This window comes from Phocoena sinus, chromosome 4, assembly GCF_008692025.1.
Source record: "Phocoena sinus isolate mPhoSin1 chromosome 4, mPhoSin1.pri, whole genome shotgun sequence".
Taxonomy (NCBI): Eukaryota; Metazoa; Chordata; class Mammalia; order Artiodactyla; family Phocoenidae; genus Phocoena; species Phocoena sinus.
The window spans coordinates 61014141-61035577 of NC_045766.1; the positions used below are offsets into that span (position 1 = coordinate 61014141).

General features: G+C 39.4%; 1 protein-coding gene and 1 non-coding gene across 4 annotated transcripts in view; one reads left to right on the forward strand and one right to left on the reverse strand.

Moving 5' to 3' along the window:
* Positions 1–3249: 3249 nt before the first annotated feature.
* PARL (presenilin associated rhomboid like) overlaps positions 3250–21437 on the reverse strand; it is a 65696-nt gene continuing 47508 nt past the window's right edge. Inside the window, exons 7-10 of one of the 3 annotated variants that reach the window (XM_032631157.1) lie at positions 20284–20354; positions 7172–7273; positions 6935–7032; positions 3250–3575 (exon numbers count right to left, since the gene is read on the reverse strand). In XM_032631157.1, coding sequence (XP_032487048.1) covers positions 3464–3575; positions 6935–7032; positions 7172–7273; positions 20284–20354 — 383 coding nt within the window. In that variant the 3' untranslated portion in view covers positions 3250–3463. Of the gene's footprint in view, positions 3576–6934; positions 7094–7171; positions 7274–20283; positions 20355–21437 lie in introns of all 3 variants that reach the window. The other 2 variants (XM_032631159.1, XM_032631160.1) reach the window with 2 other exon arrangements.
* TRNAG-UCC lies at positions 9739–9811 on the forward strand. Its single transcript has one exon. It is a non-coding gene; the product is annotated as a tRNA-Gly (tRNA).

A 21437-nucleotide genomic window follows, 5' to 3' on the forward strand; every position in this document is an offset into this window, starting at 1 on the left:
GAAACGGGGCTGGGGTTGGAGGAACTGAAACCGCCCGGAGGCACAAGTGTCCAACTTGAAGAGTGTCTCATAATTTAATCCAAAGTTCCCTAAATGCTATCTTATAATTTAGACCTGGCTTCGCAGAGGCCGAGGGCCGGATGGCGACAATTCCTAGCCGATCGTCCTCCGCCAGCCCCCAGGCTGCAGCTCGCCTCCCGGAGGGTCTGTTGGACCCCGCCGACAGGGGACAAGCCGTGGCTGCCAGATTTGCGCGATGCTGCAGCGCGGGGCTCGTGGGCACGCAGGGGGAGACGCGCGATGAGGGGATCACAGGGAAGACTTGGGGCCGCGCTTCCCATAGAACGCGGGTTTGAATCAGCCGTTATGCCAAATTTGGGACGTCCAATTCAGCTTCCACTAAGAATTGGCATTAGCCCTCAATTGATATTTCCTGAGGCCTAAAATCCCTAATTTTAAAGCATGGCCATAAAGGCTTGCTTATAAAGCTGCCACAAATCTTTGGCCACTATGCTATAAAAGTTTCTCTCCCTCCTGTGCAGAGCTAAATACAGGTAATCCTCCAGGTCATAGGTCAGTCTGTTTAATGCAGGACAGGGTATCAAACAGCTCCCTGGCCACACGCAACGGCTTCCTGAATATTTGACACTAGCCCTCAGTATGCACTGCAGACCAATTACTAGTAACACTGTTGAAACAGCACTAATTACCCAGTGCTCCATCTCAAGCATATACTTGGACAGTATCCAGCCTGCACTGCAGAGGGAGGACTGCAGTACAGCCCTGGCCATCAGAATACAGATTCCTCTCCCAAACCACTGCCTATCTTAGCTTGAAGGCACAGTAAAGTGACACAACGACTGCCCCAAGTGGCAGCAGTTCAGCTGCCTTGGCCAGGCCATGGCCCAGGAGGCAGCAGCAGAGGAGCCTGCGTACCGTGCAGACACTGGGAGATTACACACCTGCTCAGGGTACGCTGGCTTTGTGTGACTTATGTGTGCCAGGCCCTGGGTCAGCCACCTGGGAGACTGGTGACTAAAACACTCCGTTCTGCAGAAAAAAAAAGAGCAGCCCTTCTTGTTTTGATTTCTTCATTCACTAAACAACAGTCAAAGAGGACTTACAATGTGCCTGGAATAATGCTGGGTGCCTTCAGGAGGTTTACAGTGCAGTGGGTGACAGATGTGGAAAGCAGTGTAATAGAGCTTTCCAACAGCGCAGAGAGGGCCAGGGACCAGGACTCGCTGCCCATAGTGAGGGAGGGTAGTGGGGTCGGGTGGGAATGCAGGGTCCAGGGGCCAAGGGTTCAGCCACACGCAGCAGAGGCTGGGCCACGGAGTGCCTTGGTAGACACACTAGGGAGTTTTCATAGGCGACAACAGGAAATGACTAAAGTGTTTTTAGCACTCTGTGGCCTTGTGGAGAAGTACAGGACATTTAAGAGAGCAGCTGGAGAACAATCTTAACAACAGTCCAGGTTAGAGACAAGGGACTGAACTTAAGGCACTGGGAGTGGAGAGAAGGGGCTGGATTCTAGAAATGAGAGGTGAGAGAGGGAAATCTAGAATGGCCCCAGGTTTCTGGCTTAAGCCAGGAGTCATATTTGATGTGCCTGTGTAGTGGGGTCTGAGGACCGGTAACTATGCCTGGGACATAGTTCCACACTGTCTACAAAGTAGACATATGTACTGAGTGACAGCTTAGAGATATTCAGTGGGTCCAGAGCTCAGAAGACATCCTCACAGAGATAACTGAAGCCACAGAAATGGAGAGAGACGAGACAGCTAAGAGTGCACTCCTGGGACCCCACACTTCAGAGGACAGTGGAGGTGGCACAGGCTGAGAGGCACGCTAGCCAGGCAGAGCATGGCCTTGGGGTGCTCACATGCCAGCAGAGAAGCCAAGATGAGAAAGCAAGATACCCCAGTGGGCAAACAGGAGAGTAGGGAAAATTGCCAACGCTATGGACAGTTAGGCTTATGCTTCTGGAGCTGGGTGCTGACCTCCCAAGGCCTCTCACAGGTAGGTAACTTGGCCTTCCAAACGTTCCTTCTCTAAACATCACAAAGCAGAGAGAGCAGACGTGTCTTTGTTGCCTGTTTTCCAGATCTGCCCACGGACGACATGAATTTCATTTTGGACTCCATATGGAACGTCCATGTGATCTCAGCCTCCCATCCCATCTCTGAAAAACACTTCTGGTCTCATCTGTAAGTCACAGGGTTCTTAGCATAACTACATATTCAGAAATGTCAAAGCACAGCAGTGTGACCTTGGGCAGTTCCCACACATGACCGCCCTGGTTCCTTACTGGCAAAATGAGGGCTGGGTTAACAAAAATTCTCTCTCCTTAAAGTGACATTAGTTTAGACTATTCTAAACTAGAACAGAGTCCCCTGCCTGGCAAGAATGACCGGTACTTTGCAGCAGAGAAGAGTCCAGCTTGCTGGGAAAAAGATGAAGAACCACCATAACTAGATAATTCCTATGTGCTGGGCACACGCTGCCATTCAGCTCTGAACACCGTGTGAGGTGAGCACAACTCCCTTCCTTGTCATGAAGCCAGGCGCTCTGTGCCCGCCACCACGCAAGCCCGGCCCTCTCCAGCACAAGGTGCAAAATTTGGTATAACGCTTTGAGATCAACCAAAAGACTCAAAAACTCTCCTATAAATCCTTTCAAGAAAAAATTTTAAATTCTCAAATCGCATTTCCTAGAAATAATTCTCAATCACGAGGACAAGTGAGTTCCACTACAGTGAAGCTATGACGACGACCACTGTCTGCTATGTCAGTATGAGGCTCCACTTCAAAGAATGTACATTTTCCAACATAAGATGCTATTAGGCTCAGATTCAAGTCTGAATTTATCCAAGATACTTCCAATTCTTAATTAGCTACAATTTTAACCTAGAAAGCAAAACCTAAAAATATCTTTCTGTATATGCCACTCACTGCCACGAAACGTTACCTACCTTTTTGGGAAAATTTAGAAAATATTGCAGCTGCTATTTCAGACCCATGCCAGAGAGAAGATGCTCTTAACTTTTACCTGTTAACCAAGCAAGGAAAGGGGTAGGTAAGTAAGAGTAAATATTTAGCAGAGGTGCTAGAAGGCCAACATTAAAAAACAAGTGCCTCTGAGTTCCAATCAGACCTTTCCATGTATTCAAACTATGTTAAATGTAACAACGAACAGCAAGATTCCAGGGCAGCATTACTGCTCTTCAAAAGAGACATATACCCACTATTTACAAACTAGAGATATAAACCTTTATTTCACAACTTTGTCATAATTCATTTTCTAATGAGACATGTACTGGGGACATAGTTTAAAATACTGGGAAAGCTAGATGCTCAGTGTCTTCCAGGCAGGAGCAAAGATGTGGTCACTCCAGGGCCGATGCATTCCTAGGGCTTCAGGCAGCATGGACCAGTCGTACCAGTATTGTCCAACCCCAGTTTTACTTAGAGCCACCTCCTTTTTTGGGGCCGTTAGTCCTCATTTCATGCCAAATTTTCACTAGAGGCTCCCTGTTCTTCCAAATGAGTTCATGACCATAAGTAATATACCATCTGGGGAAAAGAAAAACAAACCAGGTCCAACATTCAAACAGTATGACATACAAATGCCAAGTATTATGATGATATCAAGCTGACATTTTAAAAACTGAATGTCACTGTCATTTACTATCCAGCATATTAAAAAAGCTGATTAATTTATTTAATGTAGATCAATGACTTACCTTTAATATACAGAAGACATAAAAGATGGAAATAGGATGGACCATGTGTGACTGCTCCAAAAATGTAAGTACTTCACACACACTACTTTTAATTCACCGCAACCCTGCAAATCAAGTATCACTTTTCCCATTTACAAACATGAAGAAATCAAGTCTGAAAGAAAGTCACTTGCCCAAGGCGCTAACAGCTTTTAAGTGGTCAATCAAGCACTCACTAGCAGGTCAGAGTGATTCTAAGCCTGGACTCTTTTTATTATGTCAAGTGTAAGAAATGTCAGAATCAGAATTTACTAATAATGATGGCTATACTAATTTAAATGTCTCTCCTTCCTCACCTTCAGCCTGGCTACACAAAAGGATCCAAATTCTGCCCACCTTTTAAAATACAGCTCCAATCCCCATCCTCTGTTAAACAATGCCTAAACGCAGCCTGAAGCCATGAGCCGAGGAAGCTGAGACACTGAGAGGTTTATTTAGTAATTTAACTTGCTCAGGCTGCACAACTAGGAATGACCAAACTGAGACTAGAACCCAAATCTGACCCTGTAACCTGCGCTCTAACCGGGGTGCTACACTTCAGCCTCTCGGGAGCATCTGCTTAAGCTGAGGAACACACAGGGAGTGAGATCAGAAGCCCACGGCCTGGGGTCTGCACGACCAGGAGCTCTACCCGAGGGCAGCACAGGCTGCAGAGAAGCTCAAAGGCACCTGCCTCCCCGGGGAGCTTCCCTGGAGGAGGGGCATTTGGAACGGCTCTTTTAAAGAGCTTCTGTTATTGAAACTTTTATTTTTGCCCTGGTTTCCCCAAACAGATTTCATGTTCCCTGAGGCAGAAACTAGATTTTGTTCATCTTTCATCTTAGACACCTGACTGAAAAAATGCTCTATTCAACTTAATTGATATCAGAATGGCAGTTTAATGTTTTAACATATTTTTAATGTTTGGAGAATGTATTTTTTTCATTACAAAGGGCTTGAATTGTACCTGAATCCTAATTCTCACTAAATATAGTTAACATTTAATCATAAAAAGTCACCATTAAAATTTTGAAAAATAATCAGTAAATTTACAGAAAGAAAAAAAGCGTTTTAAAAACATGCAAATTAATAGGAATGTTTACAAAATTCTTTTGGGCTTAGAGTGACGTTCTCTGGTGAACTTAAAACAAGAGAAAAAGGATCATCCTATGATTCAAATGCAATTATAAAACTCTTACAAGAAATGAAACACTTATCGGGAACTCTCCATTAGTAAAGTGTCTTCTCAAATCTTTTTAACCTACTTATTTCAAGCAAAGAATCAAACACTTTAATCTTACAGGTACTTGTTTTGATTATACTCATAAGTTCAAACGTAACTGGTCATTTGGTTAAATTAAAATTAGGAAAGTATTTCAAACTGACTAATTTTTGAGGTATCTTTTTTTCTGTTTGTTTTTGGTAGCAGCCTCACAGTCTAGTGCTCAGTCTGAAACTCCAGCTCTGCAATGACTCACTGTGTGACCTTGGATACTCCCTTCTTTAAGCAGTTTCCTTTCTGTAAGTTGGACTACCTCACAGGATGTTAAGAGTATTAAATTACTCCTTAGCGTAGGCACACAGCAAATACTCAATATACATTAGCTATCATTACTGCAGCAGTACAAGGTGAAGGCCATAAAATGTGGTCAGGGACATAAAGTCAAAGCAATGTGCAGGAGGTTACTAACAGATCTTTACCTTTTCTAACATCTTTAATCTAGACTGAGGAATCTTCACCATTAAAGATGTTAGAAAAGATGAATTCTAGATATGACCAAGATCTAGTAAATGAAAGGAGTTGAAATTAGAAACAGCAAAGAGAAAGGATTCCTCTGCCTTTCAGATTCTGGACTTTAAAATACATTTGATCCAGTTTTCAGAACAGAAAAAGGTAATCTAATTATAGTTGAGAGGAATAAAAAACTGCTGGGGAAAAGATCCTTTAAGTATACATGGAAGGAGCCAGGTAAATTTAGAGTTCATAAAACAAAACCCCTTTTCATCAGTCTTTATGTTTCTCATACTGTAATACCAGGTCAGTTTTTACTATTTATAATGGGCTGCTGTTAAAGCTCGAACTCACATATGCTATTCTTTAATCATCACTGAAAATTATAAATGGCATAATGGCATTTAGTTCCACCGCCTACTGGGCAAAACTGCTCCACTTAGAATAGATTTTTCTACTTTTTTTTTTAAATTAAAAAACTAAGGTTTCCCATTGTTGTGAAATAAAGTAAAAACCAAATAAGGGTAAAAGGCAACATTATGCAAGAAAAGAGAGGCCATCAGGGATGCAGCATATCAGACAGACAACAGCTCTGCTGAAGGGCCTCTCACGGTCAGATGGACTCCAGAAGCCCTGAGGAAGTTCTATGACAGTGTCGCTACAGCACTACTATGTTTTAGGCAAGCGTCCACTGCCTGAAGCACAAGTGGGAGATCTTGTAACCACAATGTAACTGGAATCACTGTGGTGTGACAGAGGCGGGGAGGGCTCTGGATCTGGGTTTATTAAATCTCTGCTCTGCTACTTAAGAGCTGTTTGACCTGGGGAAGATCACTTCTGAGCCTCAGTTTCCATCAGTGAAACAGGGGTAATAATTATGTAACGCAAGGTAACCAGCTCAGTGCCTGCAACATAAGAGATGCTCAATAAGTAGTCAACACGAGTTTATGCCATCTGGCCTCTACTCCAGTCATGCAGCCGGCACCTGCACAGTCATCGCAAGCAGAGGACCAGATCCACCCACTCAGGGTGTCTGCCCCGCACTGGTGAGGTCAGTGGTAGCCAGGTAGGGGAGATGTGGCCTGAGAGTGGGGAAAGGAATACAGCACAGACTAGGGGGCTGGGCAACAGTCTCCATGAAGGACTAGGAATTTTGACAGTCATGAGTTCAGGTGACTTGAGGTTAAGGGGAGGGTAAAGGCACAGATGGTCTCCCTCTACAAATGACCGAGGCAGGGGCAGGGCCATCTCACGTTCCCATCTCATATGGTGAAGCTGCTCAAGATCAAAGCAAACCATGTTGCGATTTCCTTGCCCTCCCAACCCCACCTGCCCTGCTTCCATCACAGAAGTAACTGCCTTATTCTGCCTTCCTTAGGGGTGGGGGGAGGGAGATGAGCTGAGAAAGCAGTGTAACAGTCAGTCATACTCAAACTTACATTCCAAAGAGAGCTCCCCCAAGATGTGCTGCGTGATCAAAAACCTTCCATCCCAGGATCATTCCTGCTGTATCCACGGCAATAATGGCTTTTAGGGCCTGAAAGCCAGCAGAAGAGAACAGAACTGATGCAACTTGGACTCCTCCAGCACTGACATTTCTAATTTAAGGGCAAGAATTCAGTCAATGTAAAAATATCACCACTGTCCCCAGCACTTCACTTCATAAAAATACTCACATTCCCTGCTGTGAACGTGAACATTGGAAGGAAGATAATGGCGAGCCTCCCTTCTGGGATCTTAGTGCAGACAGCTGCAAGGACAGTCATGATTGCGCCCGACTGCAAATTAACACATTGGGGAAAAAATGAAACTCTCATGTGCAACTGCTTAGTGACTACAACATCTAAAGTAGAAACACTTTTTCCAGAAAGCTTACAAGCCACACATTTCTAGGTTAGCGGAAAGTTAAAAAGCTTTCCGTTACTAACGTACAAAATATCAGGCAAAGGGACTCTAAGTCCGTGATATGGTAACCACCTGGCAAGGACTGAACTACAGACAATAAGATGTAACAACCAGCATGTCAGCAGTTAATGAACTTCAGGGACAGTGTTATGTGTGGCACATGCATCATTTCATTTAATGACTAAAAAAGGACTTCTCAAACTTCAACAAAACTCCTCAAGGGACTTCCCTGGTGGCGCAGTTGTTAAGAATCTGCCTGCCAATGCAGGGGACATGGGTTCTAGCCCTGGTCCAGAAGATCCCATGTGGGCGGAGCAACTAAGCCCGTGCGCTGTAACTACTGAGCCTGCGCTCTAGAGCCCGTGAGCCACAACTACTGAGCCCACGTGCCACAACTACTGAAGCCCGCACGCCTAGAGCCTGTGCTCCACAAGAGAAGCCACCGCAATGAGAAGCCCGCGCACCGCAATGAAGAGCAGCCCCCAGTCGCTGCAACTAGAGAAAGCCCACGTGCAGCAATGAACACCCAACACAACCAAATAAATAAAAGAAAATTAAAAAAAAAAAAAAAAACCAAAACTCCTCGAACCAGACAGTGAGCATGAATTTGCCCAAAGAAACCCACAAGTGTGGAATTTCTCCCAAATTTAATGCTTTACCATAAATCACGTGAAATTTGTATCCTACTTCATTATAACACTAAACATTTTCCTTAAAACGTTTGACAAATGTTCTGCTCCAGGAAAGCATGCCAAATTTATCCCATGGCTCTGCATGACACGCCCCCCCATCACAGCATCCTCCCAGGGACACACATGCATCCACCTGCTTGAGAAGCACTTTCCCCAACAGCCTTGTATTTGAGAATAAAAATTGAAACTTAAATATCTTATTTAAATCAACCAGTAAATCAACCATTTCTTGTTATAATTGAAATTATAATTGCTGTATAGTTTTATCATCTATTGTGTTTTTCCACATTGCTACATAACCTTCGTAATTTAAATTGATAATGGCTATGAAATATCTCCTGGATAAATTATGATAATTTAACTAAACTTTCTTAATGTTACACATGTTCCTAATTCCTCTAAATGCTACAATACTTGAGAAATTGGATCATAATCTCTTGTTTACATTAAATCTCACGATAATCATTCATTCAAATACTTGAGTCCTACCAGGCACTATGCTCGATGATGGGGATACAAAGGGGAATAAAATTGACAGTCCCTGCCTTAATGGAGCTTACAGACTGGCATGAAAGACATAAATGAGTAAAAACAACAAAATATAATCAGTTATGATGGGGAAGCACAGCAACTGCCAAACTGTTTTCCAAAGTGGTTTTAGTGTTTTACTTTCCTACCAGCAGTGTATGAGATTTCCAGTTCCTCCACATCCTCACCAACATTTGGTATGGTCAGTCTTTTAAATCTGTAATATAGGTTTATAGTGATATCTCAGTGTGGTTTTTATTTTCATTTTCCTAACAACTAATGATGTTCATCTTTTCATGTGCTTAGTTGCTATCCATACATCTTCTTTGAAGTGTCTGTTCAAACCTTTTGCCCATTTTTCTTGAATTTTTCTTTATATAGTCTAGACACAAGTCCTATACCAGACTTCTGACATGCAAATATTTTCTTTTAGCGTGTATCTTGCCTTTTAACAGTGTCTTTGGAAGAGTATAAGTTTTTAACTTACATGAAGTCTGATTTATTAATTTGTGCTTTTTGGTCTCTCAACTATGAAATCTTTGCCTAAAATAAGGTCACAAAGAGTTTTTTCCTGTTTTCTTCTGTAAGTTTTTATTTTAGGTTTTACATTTAGGTCTGTTTCACTTTGAAAAAAACTCCAAAATACTCCTGAACCAGATTCACCAATTTTTAACATTCTGCCACATTTCACTTATCATTTTTTCTTTATATCCATACTTTTTTTCCTGAACCATTTGAGCGGAGGCTGCATATATCATACCCTTTTACCCCTAAATACTTCAGTGTATATTCCCTAAGAACTTGAATATCTTTATATATCCTACAATACAGTTCTCAATTTCAAGAAATTTTATACTGATATATTATACTTTCATTTAATCTATAAACATATTCCAGTTTTATCAACTGTTCCACTAATGCCCTTGCAGCTGTTTTTCCCCACGTATTGCATTTAGTTGCCATGCCTCCTTGGTCTCCTAAAAGCTGGACCATTTCCACAGCCTTTTTTAAAAAAAGGGGTCCATTTTCATTAAAAGCCTCTGACTAAAAAAGGTGAAAATAAAGAATCTCTGCATGGGGTAGGCTAAACATCTGTCTAAAAAGCAAGTTGTGGGAATTCCCTGGTGGTCCAGTGGTTAGGACTCTGCACTTCCACTGCCAGGGACCCAGGTTCAATCCCTGGCTGAGGAACTAAGATCCCACAAGCCACACGGTGCGACCAAAAAATAAATAAATAAAATAAAATGTCATTTAAAAAAATAAAAAAGCAAGTTGCAATTTATTCAGACACATAAATGTTTAATGTATAATAAGTACAATAAGTTATAGTCACAAAGAAACTGGCTTTACATAGAAATGCACAGCTAATAATGCACAGCTAATTTCTTTAATATTTAAGTTTCTGTAATGAGGACTTTAGATGAAGAATATAATCATCTACGGAGAAGCAATTTAGAGGGTACAGGATTTTAGTGCTCTTCTTTCAATTCAGCTAACCAAATTATATTTGTTTCATTTGGGGGAAAAGTATAATTTTATCGGTTTTTTTCTCTCAGAAAATAAGGTCTCAACTTGATTTCTTCTCGGTTTTGTTGAGTTGACTTTTTAGGTTTTATTTAAAAATCTAGGATACTCAAGTTGCACATCTTAAAGCCTGAAAGGTGAAGGGTTACTCTTTAACTTTCAAATTCTCAGTGACACTGACATCCACTCTGCTTAAATACAGTATATGCTGGTAGATTATAGTGGCAGATGTTGAAGTTCTAGCCAAAACAAATCTTTCAGAACAAATATAAATTTGGCCAGTAATAACATGTTGCACCCTAGAGGAACCACGACCCAGCAAGTTTTGTGGGGAATCCCATCTTCTGAGGTAGTGCTGATATCCTTCCTTGAAAGCTGCTGTGATACATTAAGGATGTGGAGCGGGGAACCAGTGAAAGAGTGAACAAATTACGGAAGCTGTGTGTGCATGTCTGTGTGTCTTCACAAGGCAGCGACAGCCCTGTGAAGGGAAGTCAGGATTTCTGAAGAACCTCGTGTGTTACTATTGCAGACTTACATAGGAGCCAGTTTGGTAAATATACAATAGCAGACGGTTGATCTTAAGTAGAGAATACAGAATTCTGACTCCTGACCTCCACTGCAAAATTAACATGTATCTCCAACACCCAGCCTATCCCTTTTAATATGTAGTTGACTTTGTTTCCTTGTTCTTTCATTTTTTAGCCTAAGCCCTGGGTTGTCTTTGTCCACTTGCCTGAACTCATGTCTTAGGTTCTCCTTCTGAGGAATATTAATGCTGTCCTTCCACCGTGTAGCTTCCCCAACCCATTCCTAGGAACGCAGCGTGAGCTGGTTTCCCTGTTTAGGCTGACTGGCAACTATATATTAAAGGGCTGCGGACTTCGGGGATGCCTGGGACTCATAACTCTTAAAAGTTTTAGTAATTCCGAAAATGTAAGATAATCCTTTATTCTGAAGCAACTCTTCAAACAGAAGACCTTAAACAGCTGGCGATTAAGAGAGGTAGATGCTATTTTCCAGAAATAGCCTGTTTAATATAAAAAAGTAGGGACCCTTCCTTTTAATTATAGGGACAATCAGAGTCAATTATAGGTGTATCTTTTAGAAATTTTTCTCTTAGGTGTTTTTTTAACATCCTATTTTGAAATAATTTAAATCTTACAGAAAAGTTTGCGGGAATAGTACAAAGGACTCCCAGATCTTTAAACATAAAAAATAAAAGCAAGTCGGGTTTACTGAAGTATAAGTGACACACAAAAAACTGCACATGTTTAAAGTTTATAATTAAGTTTTGACACATTAATACCTATGAAACCATGGCCACACTCAAGATTATGAGTGTGGCCCAAAAGTTCATCATCCCCAAAAGTTCCCTGGTGCTCCTCTGCAGTGCGTCCCTCCTGCTCCTCTCCCATTCCTAGGCTACAACTTCTCTACTTTCTGTTAAGATAGATTCACTTTGAGTTTTATATTAATGGAATCATACAGCATATACTCCTTTTTGTTGTTGTCTGGCTTCCTTTACTCTGTAGAGTTATTTTGTAATTCACCCATGTGGTTCTATCAGTAATTTATTCCCTTACATGGGTGAATAATATTCCATTGTATGGTTATACCATAATATGTATATTCATTCACCTGACGGACATTTGAGTTTTTTCTAGTTTTGGCTGTTACAAAAAAAGCTGTGAACATTTGTGTACAACGCTTTGTGTTCTTTCATTTCTCTTGGGTAAACACCTAGGAGTGAAATGGCCAGATCATATAGTAAATAGATTATTATCTCCATCTAAAGCACTCATTACAGAAATTTAAGTATTAAAGAAAATTCTCATTAGCTGTGCATTTCTATGTAAAGTCAGTTTTGTTATTAAATTTTATTTATTTTAATTTCATTTTTCCTCTGACTTTATTTTTATTTTTTTTTAACATCTTTATTGGAGTATAATTGCTTTACAATGGTGTGTTAGTTTCTGCTGTATAACAAAGTGAATCCGCTATACGTATACATACATCCCCATATCTCCTTCCTCTTGCGTCTCCCTCCCACCCTCCCTTTCCCACCCCTCTAGGTGGACACAAAGCACTGAGCTGATCTCCCTGTGCTATGCAGCTCCTTCCCACTAGCTACCTATTTTACATTTGGTAGTGTATATAAAGTCAGTTTCTGTTTGACTATAATTTATTGTACTTATCATATTATTTTAAAGATAGGAGGCAGTTCCATTATCCTTCTAAAGTTTTCTCAAAGTGACCTATATCTACATAGATTTAAATATATTTATGTGTCTAAATAAGTTGCAACTTGCTTTTTAGACAAATGTTTGGCATACCCCATGATTATTTTCACCTTTCCTAGTAGGAGGCTTTTAAGAATATAATAAAAATGAACCCTTCCTCCTCAGAAAAATTCATACATATTTTAGATATAATTTCAGGGACTCATGAACCCAAACCCATGTAGACCCTAGAGGTCTGCTTCTTTGATTAGAGGTAAAGATCTTTTATTCTCCACTAATAATTTGTTTATGTACACTGGTTATGAACTTGTAATCAAAATGCACATATATTTATTTCATAAGTAAACAATTTTCATTAAGTACTTTGCTTTATTAATATATAACCTTCTGTATCATATAAAAAAAATTTTTTTACACTATGAACTTTAAATGAATTTGCTCTAAGAGGCCTTCTGCTTCTACAAGCTACATACAGCTAAACACCCTGGGCATTATATGTAAAACAAATATAAGATGACTCTAAAAGACTGAGAAAGGAAAGCAGCCCAGCTAGGAACCTTAGGACCCAAGGAATGACACAGTGGTGAGTTCCCTGGGTTTTCTTTTGGCCTCACGCTGCTCAGACTGGGCTCTGGAGAAGCTCACAACCTGGAAACACCAATGAACTCAGACAAAATAGGCCTGTACCAAAAAATGCTCTCTCTAGCCAAAGGACTAAGAAACCATAGCCTAGCAAGACACAAACTTTTAGACAATAACCACTTTACTCCAGCCAAACACCACAGAAACAACTGTGGCCCCATCTCCATCAGCAGAAGCTGAGTGGAGAGCCTGGACTTCCAGCCTTATAGACTGTAATGAGGTGTCCCACTGTCCCTGACAGGGTGGTGTCAGTGGGGGTCACAAAGGCAGCAGTAATAAGGCACTCTTCCTCCTCCTAGCCAGGGCTGTTACAGTAGAGGTCTCCTGGGGAGCCCAAACTCCCCGCCCTGCAGCAACAAGAGCTCTTCCCCCGCAGTGTCAAAGGAGACTGGGGAACCTGGACTGCCTCACTCACCTGGCAGTAGCAATCACAGCACTGTCAGAGGCAGCCTGCTAAACAGTAGATTTAATTAAGATTAAAGTCTCATAACATAATATCCAAAATGTCCAGGTTTCATTTAAAAATCACTCGTCAGGGAATTCCCTGGTAGTCCAGCGGTTAGGACTCAGAACTTTCAATGTCATGGCCGAGGTTCGATCCCTAGTCAGGGAACTAAGAACCTGCAAGCTGTGAGGTGTGGCCAAATAAATAAATAAAATAAAAATCACTCATCATACCAAGAACCAGAAAAATCTCAACTTGAATGAGAAAAGACAATTAATAGATACCAACATCAAGATGACACACAGATGTTAGAATTATCTAACAAGCATTTTAAAACAGCCTTCATAAAAGTGGTTCAACAAGCAATTACAAACATGCTTGAAACAAGTAAAAAAACAGCAAAGAAATAGGAAGGCTCAAAGAAATAGGAGATATCAAGAACAATGTAAACTTTAGAATGAAAAATACAATAACCTAAATAAAAATACTGAATGGCTCAAGCAAAATGGAAAGGACAGAAAATAATCAGTTACCTTTAGACAGAATAGCAATTACCCAATCTGAACAACAGAGAAAAAACAGACTTTAAAAAAAGTTAATGGAGTTTCAGGGACCCATGAAATAACAAACTATCTAACATCATGTCATCAGAGTCCCAGAAGGAGAAAAGAAAAAGGGTGAGGCTGAAAAAGTATCTGAACATTTCCCAAAAGACATAAACCTATAGATTCAAGAAACCGAGTGAACCACAAACAAGATAAACACAGATATCCATGACAAGACATATAGTCAAACTTCTGAAACTAAAGACAATGGAAAAAGTCTCGAAAGTAGTAAGAGAAATGACACCTTACCTATAGGGGAAAAGCTATTTGAACAACAAAGAATTTCTCTTCAGAGACTACGGAGGCCAAAAGAAGTGGCACATTTTTCAACTGCTGAAAGAACTGTCAGCCTGGAATTTTATATCCAATGAGAATATCCTTCAGAAATGAAGGGTAGAAAAAAAATGAAAAAAGAAAAAAAATTTGAGAATCTGTCACCAGCACACCTAACTGGCTAGTGGCTAAAGGAATGGCTAAGAGAAGTTTTCTAAACAATGAAATGATATAAGGAGGAAATCTTGGAACATCAGAAAGAAAGAACAATGGAAAAAGTAAAAATTGAGTGTAAATACAATAGACTGTCCTTCTCTCTTGGAATTTTCTAACTTATGTTTAATGGCTGAAGCAAAAATTACAACAGTGATATTCTAAATGTATGTAGAGGAAATATTTAAGATGATTATAATTTGGGGAAGGTATGTGGACAAAAAGCAAGGTAAGGCTCACTTCACTCAAACTGGTAAAATGATACCACCAGTAGGCTGTGGTAAGTGATATATAGATTGTAGTACCCAGAGCAGCCACTAAAAAGTTATACAAAGAGAAACACTCCAGAACACTATAGATAAATCAAAATGGAATTCCAAATGAATCTGCACTAGTAATCATTTTATTTCACTTGCAACCTTGTAAGAAAGAGACTGAAGATACTTTCCTAAGCACAAGAATTCAGTTTATGTACAAGTTAGACCAGTGATGAGTTAAATCAATGAAGTTACAGCAAGCAGGTTATCATAACACTGGTGAGCAAATTCAGCCTATGATAAACTATCTACAAACATAACCATACAAAATCTATGGGATGCAGTAAAAGCAGTCCTTAGAGGGAAGTTCATAGCAATACAGGCCTTCTTTTTTTTTTTTTTGCGGTACACGGGCCTCTCACTGTTGTGGCCTCTCCTGTTGCGGAGCACAGGCTCCAGGGACACAGGCTCAGTGGCCATGGCTCACGGGCCCAGCCACTCCGCAGCATGTGGGATCTTCCCGGACCAGGGCACGAACCCGTGTCCCCTGCATCGGCAGGCGGACTCTCAACCACTGCACCACCAGGGAAGTCCCCAGGCCTTCTTTAAGATATAAGAAAAATTTCAAATAATCTCAAATCTAACCCATCACTTAAAAGAATTAGAAAAAGAACAAAAACCTAGTCAGCAGAAGGAAGGAGACATTAAAGATCAGAGAGGAAATAAATAAAACAAAGATTAAAAAAAACAATAGGACAAAACCCAATAAAATCAAGAGCTGGTTCTTTTAAAGGGTAAACAATTGACAAACCTCTGGCCAGGTTCACCAAGAAGAAAGGAAAGAAGACCTAAATAAACAAAATATGAAAGAGGAGAAATCACAACTGATACCACAGAAATACAAAAAACCATAAGAGAATACTATGAACGATTAGATGCCAACAAACTTGACAATCCAGAAGAAATGGACTTTTTAGAAACATACAGCCCACCTAACCTGAATCAAGAAAAAATAGATAACTTGAACAGATCACTAGACATGAAATAGAATCTGTAACTAAGAAAACTCCCTGCAGAGAGAAGTCCAGGACCAGATGGCTTCACTGGGTAATTCTACTAAACATACAAAGAAGAACTTGTACTGCTCCCTCTCAAACTCTTCCAAAAGACTTAAGAGGAAAGAACACTCCCAAAGACATGCTATAAAGCCACCCTGATACCAAAACCAGACAAAGACACTACCAAAAAAGAAAATTACAGGCCAATATCTTTGATGAATACAGACACAAAAATTCTCAACAAAATATTAGCAAACCGAATCCAACAACACATAAAAAAGGTCATACACCATGACCAAACTGGATTCATCCTAGGGTCAAGGATGGTTTAACATACGCAAATTAACCAATGTGATACACCACCACAAAAAAAGGAAGGACAAAAACCACATGATCATCTCAATAGATGCAGAAAAAGCATTTGATAAAATTAAACACCCATTTGTGATAAAAAAAAAAAACCTTACAAAAATGAGTACAGAGGGAACATATCTCAACATAATAAAAGGTATTTATGACAAACCCACAGCCAATATAATACTCAATGGTGAAAAGCTGAAAGCATTCCTGCTAAAATCTGGAACAAGACAAGGATGCTGACTCTCACCACTTCTCTTCAACATAGTATTGGAAGTCCTAGCCTCAGCAATCATACAAGAAATAAAAGGTATTCAAATTGGCAGGGAAGAGGTAAAACTGTCATTATATGTAGATGACATACTATATATAGAAAACCCTAAAGACTCCACACAAAAACTACTAGAACTGATAAACGAATTCAGCAATGTAGCAGGATACAAGATTAACATACAGAAATCGGTTGCATTTCTTTACAATAACAATGAAATATCAGAAAGGGAAACAAACAATCCCTTTTAAAATTGCATAAAAAAATAAATAAAGGACTTAGGAATAAACCTCACCAAGGAGGTGAAAGACTTATATACTGAGAACTACAAAACATTAAGAGAGGAAATTAAAGATGATTCAAAGAAATGGAAAGATATCCCATGTTCTTGGATTGGAAGAATTAATACTGTTAAAATGGCAATACTACCCAAAACAATCTACAGATTTAATTTGATCTCTATCAAATTACCCATGACACTTTTCACAGAACTAGAACAAATCATCCTAAAATTTACATACAACCATAAAAGACCCAGAATTGCCAAAGCAATCCTGATGAAAAAGAACAAAGCAGGAGGCATAACCCTCCCAGACTTCAGACAGTACTACAAAGCTACAGAAATCAAAACAGTGTAGTACTGGCACAAAAAGAGACATACAGCTCAATGGAACAAAACAGGAAGCCCAGAAAAAACCCCATACATCTACAGTCAATCTTCAACAAAGGAGGCAAGAATATAACATGGGAAAAGGACAGTCTCTTCAGCAAGTGGTGCTGGGCAAGTTGGACAGCTGCACGTAAATCAATAAAGTTAGAACACACCCTCACACCATGCACAGAAATAAACTCAAAATGACTCAAAAGACTTAAACAAAAGATATTATACGATAAAACTCCCAGAAGAGATCATAGGCAAAACATTCTCTAACATAAATCGTACCAATGTTTTCTTAGGTCAGGCTCCCAAGGCAACAAAAATAAAAACAAAAATAAACAAATGGGACCTAATCAAACTTACAAGCTTTTGCACAGCAAAGGAAACCATAAACAAAATGAAAAGACAACCTAAGGAATGGGAGAAAATATTTGCAAATGATGCGACCGACGAGGGCTTAATTTCCAAAATATACAAACAGCTCATACAATTCAATAACAAAAAAAAAAACCCAATTGAAAAATGGGCAGAAGACCTAAATAGACTTTTCTTCAAAGGAGAAATACAAATGGCCAATAGACACATGAAAAGATGCTCAACATTACTAATTATTAGAGAAATGCAAATAAAAACTACAATGAGGTACCACCTCACACCGGTCATAAAGGCCAACATTAAAAAGTCTACAAATAACAAATGCTGGAGAGGGTGTGGAGAAAAGGGAATCTTCTTATACTGTTGGTGAGAATGTAGATTGGTGCAAGTCACTATGGAAAACAGTATGGAGGTTCCTCAAAAAACTAAAAATAGAGTTGCCATATGATCCAGCAATCCCACTCTTTGGCACACACCCAGACAAAACTAATTCGAAAAGGTACATGCACCACTATGTTCATAACAGCACTATTTACAACAGTCAAGACATGGAAACAACCTAAATGTCCATCGACAGGTGAATGGATAAAAAGGTGGTGTGTATACATACACACACACACACACACACACACACACACACACACACACACACACACACACTGGAATATTACTCAGCCATCAAAAAGAATGAAATAATGCCATTTGCAGCAACATGGATGGACCTAGCAATTATCATACTAAGTCAGAAGGAGAAAGACAAATATCATATGATATAACTTATATATGGAATCTAAAATATGATACAGATCAACATATCTATGAAACAAAAACAGACTTACAGATACAGAGAACAGACTTGTGGTTGCCAAGGGGAAGGCAGGGTAGGGGAGGGAAGGAATGGGAGTTTGGGGATTAGCAGAGGCAAACTATTATATATAGGATAAACAACAAGGTCATACTGTATAACACAGGGAATGAATATAATAATAACCAATAACTAGAAGTTCCATTTTTAAATGAGATTCAGAATATGCAGAGCTCTAACTATACAAAACCCTTACCAAAATCTAGTCAGTATTCTTGCTCCTTTGTGCCACTGTTAATTGACAAATATTCTTTAACAATCTTCATCTTTCAAAGGCAATAAGACCAATACTTTATATTTTCTATCACAATTTTGTCAACAGTATTTTTTTCTCCAGATTTCTCACTAAAAATACCATATACCTGGTGATTTAGTTTTCCTTCATTTTAACCAAGAATGAATGAAAGTATTTGGGGCTAATAATTTTATCCTGCCATGGCTCTATAGGATTTTGATGACTGAATAGAAACCACCATTTCCACCTTTCTTACTACATGTTCCTTACTATGCTAAGCACTCTAAACACATCTGCATTGCAAATGAGAAATAGGTATGTTACCCCCATTTTATATGGGGAAGCAGGTTCAGAGAGGTTAAGTAATAAGTCCTGGAAATCATGAGTAAGTGGCAGAGCTGGGATTCAAACTCAGTCTAATTCCAAATGCCATGCCGCCACACTCTATTCATGAACTTCAGCTTCCTCTCTGTAAAATGGGAATACCACTTGTCTGAGGGCACATCAAAATGCCTTCCCAGATCCTCCAAAGTAATGAGAAAAGTCTTCCCACCCTCAGAACCCCCAATGTCCTCTAGAGACTACTGAGCCCTTTCAGTGTACATTAGATGTGTATAATGTTTTCTCCCCAACTAAACTTGAAAGTCAGAGACCATTTCTGAGTCATCCTAGTGGTCTTCACTGCCTTCACAAAACAGGTGCTTAGTTGGCAAATGAGGTAGAATTTGAGATATATAAATTATATTGACATCAAATTTTATATAGAAAACAAACAGTCCACGAAGAAAAAAAAGGGGGGGCGGGGTTAAGTTAAGAAAGCATAAAGGTCATAGGACAAGATACAGGCCTCATTGGGAAAATTAAGTAGACACAAATCTGAGGAACACACAAATTATGGAATGGTTATTTTACATAAGGATTCTTTTCCAAAACTGAACCTTCTTACAGTTTCTTTAAATGTGAAATTCTCTATTTGAATACATTTAAGTACATTGAATACATTTAAGTGTATGTAACTATGCACAAATTGAATGTGTAGTTTTTAAAGAAATATTATGTAAAGATTTCCATGTGCCTAGAAATCTGTCATTAAACTCAAAAGAAAACACAATTGTAATCTTTTAAAATCATCCAGAAATAACTGAGGGCAGGAATTTTGACATCTTGCTCACTGGATGTATCCTCAGCCTCTAGTAAGTACAGTGCCTAGTAGTCTAATCTGCATAGCACTCAAATATTGACTAAAGAGGAGGACACAGTATCAGATTCAAATCTCTAATTACTTAGAATTTTCCAGTGCTAGATTAGGCTCTCCAGTTTATGGGGATTGCATACCCACTATTTTGAGTACTCCTCATGATATACACGCTGTGCCAGTTAAGTATATATAAATGACCAATGGTTAAAAGCTATAACCTGAAATTTATAAGGCTTTACAAATGTATAAATTCTAAATTAGATGTCGATTAGTTAATAGTATTGTTTAAATATTAATATTTTGGCATTGATAGTTTTACTGTGGTTCTGTAGTTAATAGCAGGGTTAAGGGTATATAGGAACTCTTTGTACTAATTTTGCAACTTTCTTGTAATTCTAAAATTATTTCAAAATGAAGCGAAAAATTTTAGTTAGAAATACTTACTGCACCAAGTGATGGTCCATATCTTCCTGTGGCAACTTTACACACATAACTAACAAAATTGGAAATAACACCTAAGAAATAAATCACATTTCAGTAATTTTAGTGAGGTATAAAAATGGCTTCCATTTCTGACCTCCACCCCACAGAGACTAACAATGCTGGGTTTCTACCCAGGTCACTACAAGGTGCAGGCATAAATACTTATCCTGCCTGTCGCTTCAGATATATTACAGGGAAAGCAAAGTCTGACCCACTGTACCACTTACTGAGTAACAGAGGGTCATTCACTTTACCTTGTAGTTATCATTTTCCTCAACTACACTGTATGAAGAAAGACTAGTTCCCAAGCTCACCAACTGTCTGGGAATTCTCTGGACTGCACTCTAAACACTAAATCAGAACCTCTGGAGTGGGACCAGGGAGTCTATATTTTACCCAGCTTGCCAAATGAATGTGTTGCAGACCTAGACTAGATGATCCTTTACAGGTCCCTTTGGTACCAATGTCATCTGAACTGAGTATGGCTAACTTTAAAAAGCAACATTCTATAGAGCAGGAATTAATGGCACTTGAAACAGACCCTTTGTACCTACAACAACATTAGTGCTAGGGGAAAGAACTACACACTTAACTTATTAGGCCAAAAGATACTGCTCAGCTTCTGTTTTGAGGACTAGATGCATGTGAGTATTTAATTAACACTGATTAAGTACCCACTCTGGGCCTTGTGGTAGGTGCTTTTATTTTATCCCTTCTACAACCCCATGTCATGAGAGTAAGCAGTTTTATCCTCAGAGAGTATATATAGTCTTTTCTGCAACATCACACAGCTGGTAAGCAGAAACAGGATCTGAACCTAGGTCTTCCATCTCCAAGCTCAGTGTCTTTTCACTACATATATCTGCCAGCTATACTGTTTTTAAATGAAGGGATTTTAGGAATAAATTTTTACCCTTTATGGTTTGAATTAAGTACATTTTGCAAACAAAGTAAAACAAAATTTTTTTGAGATAAGTAAACTATAATCAACTAACTGCCAATTTAGCAGCATCTAGGAACCTGGAATCCTGCACTATCATTTACTAGTGAAATAAGGAAATGATGCTACCTCCAGGATGACTTGAGTGGTTCCATGCTAATATATGCTTGCAACA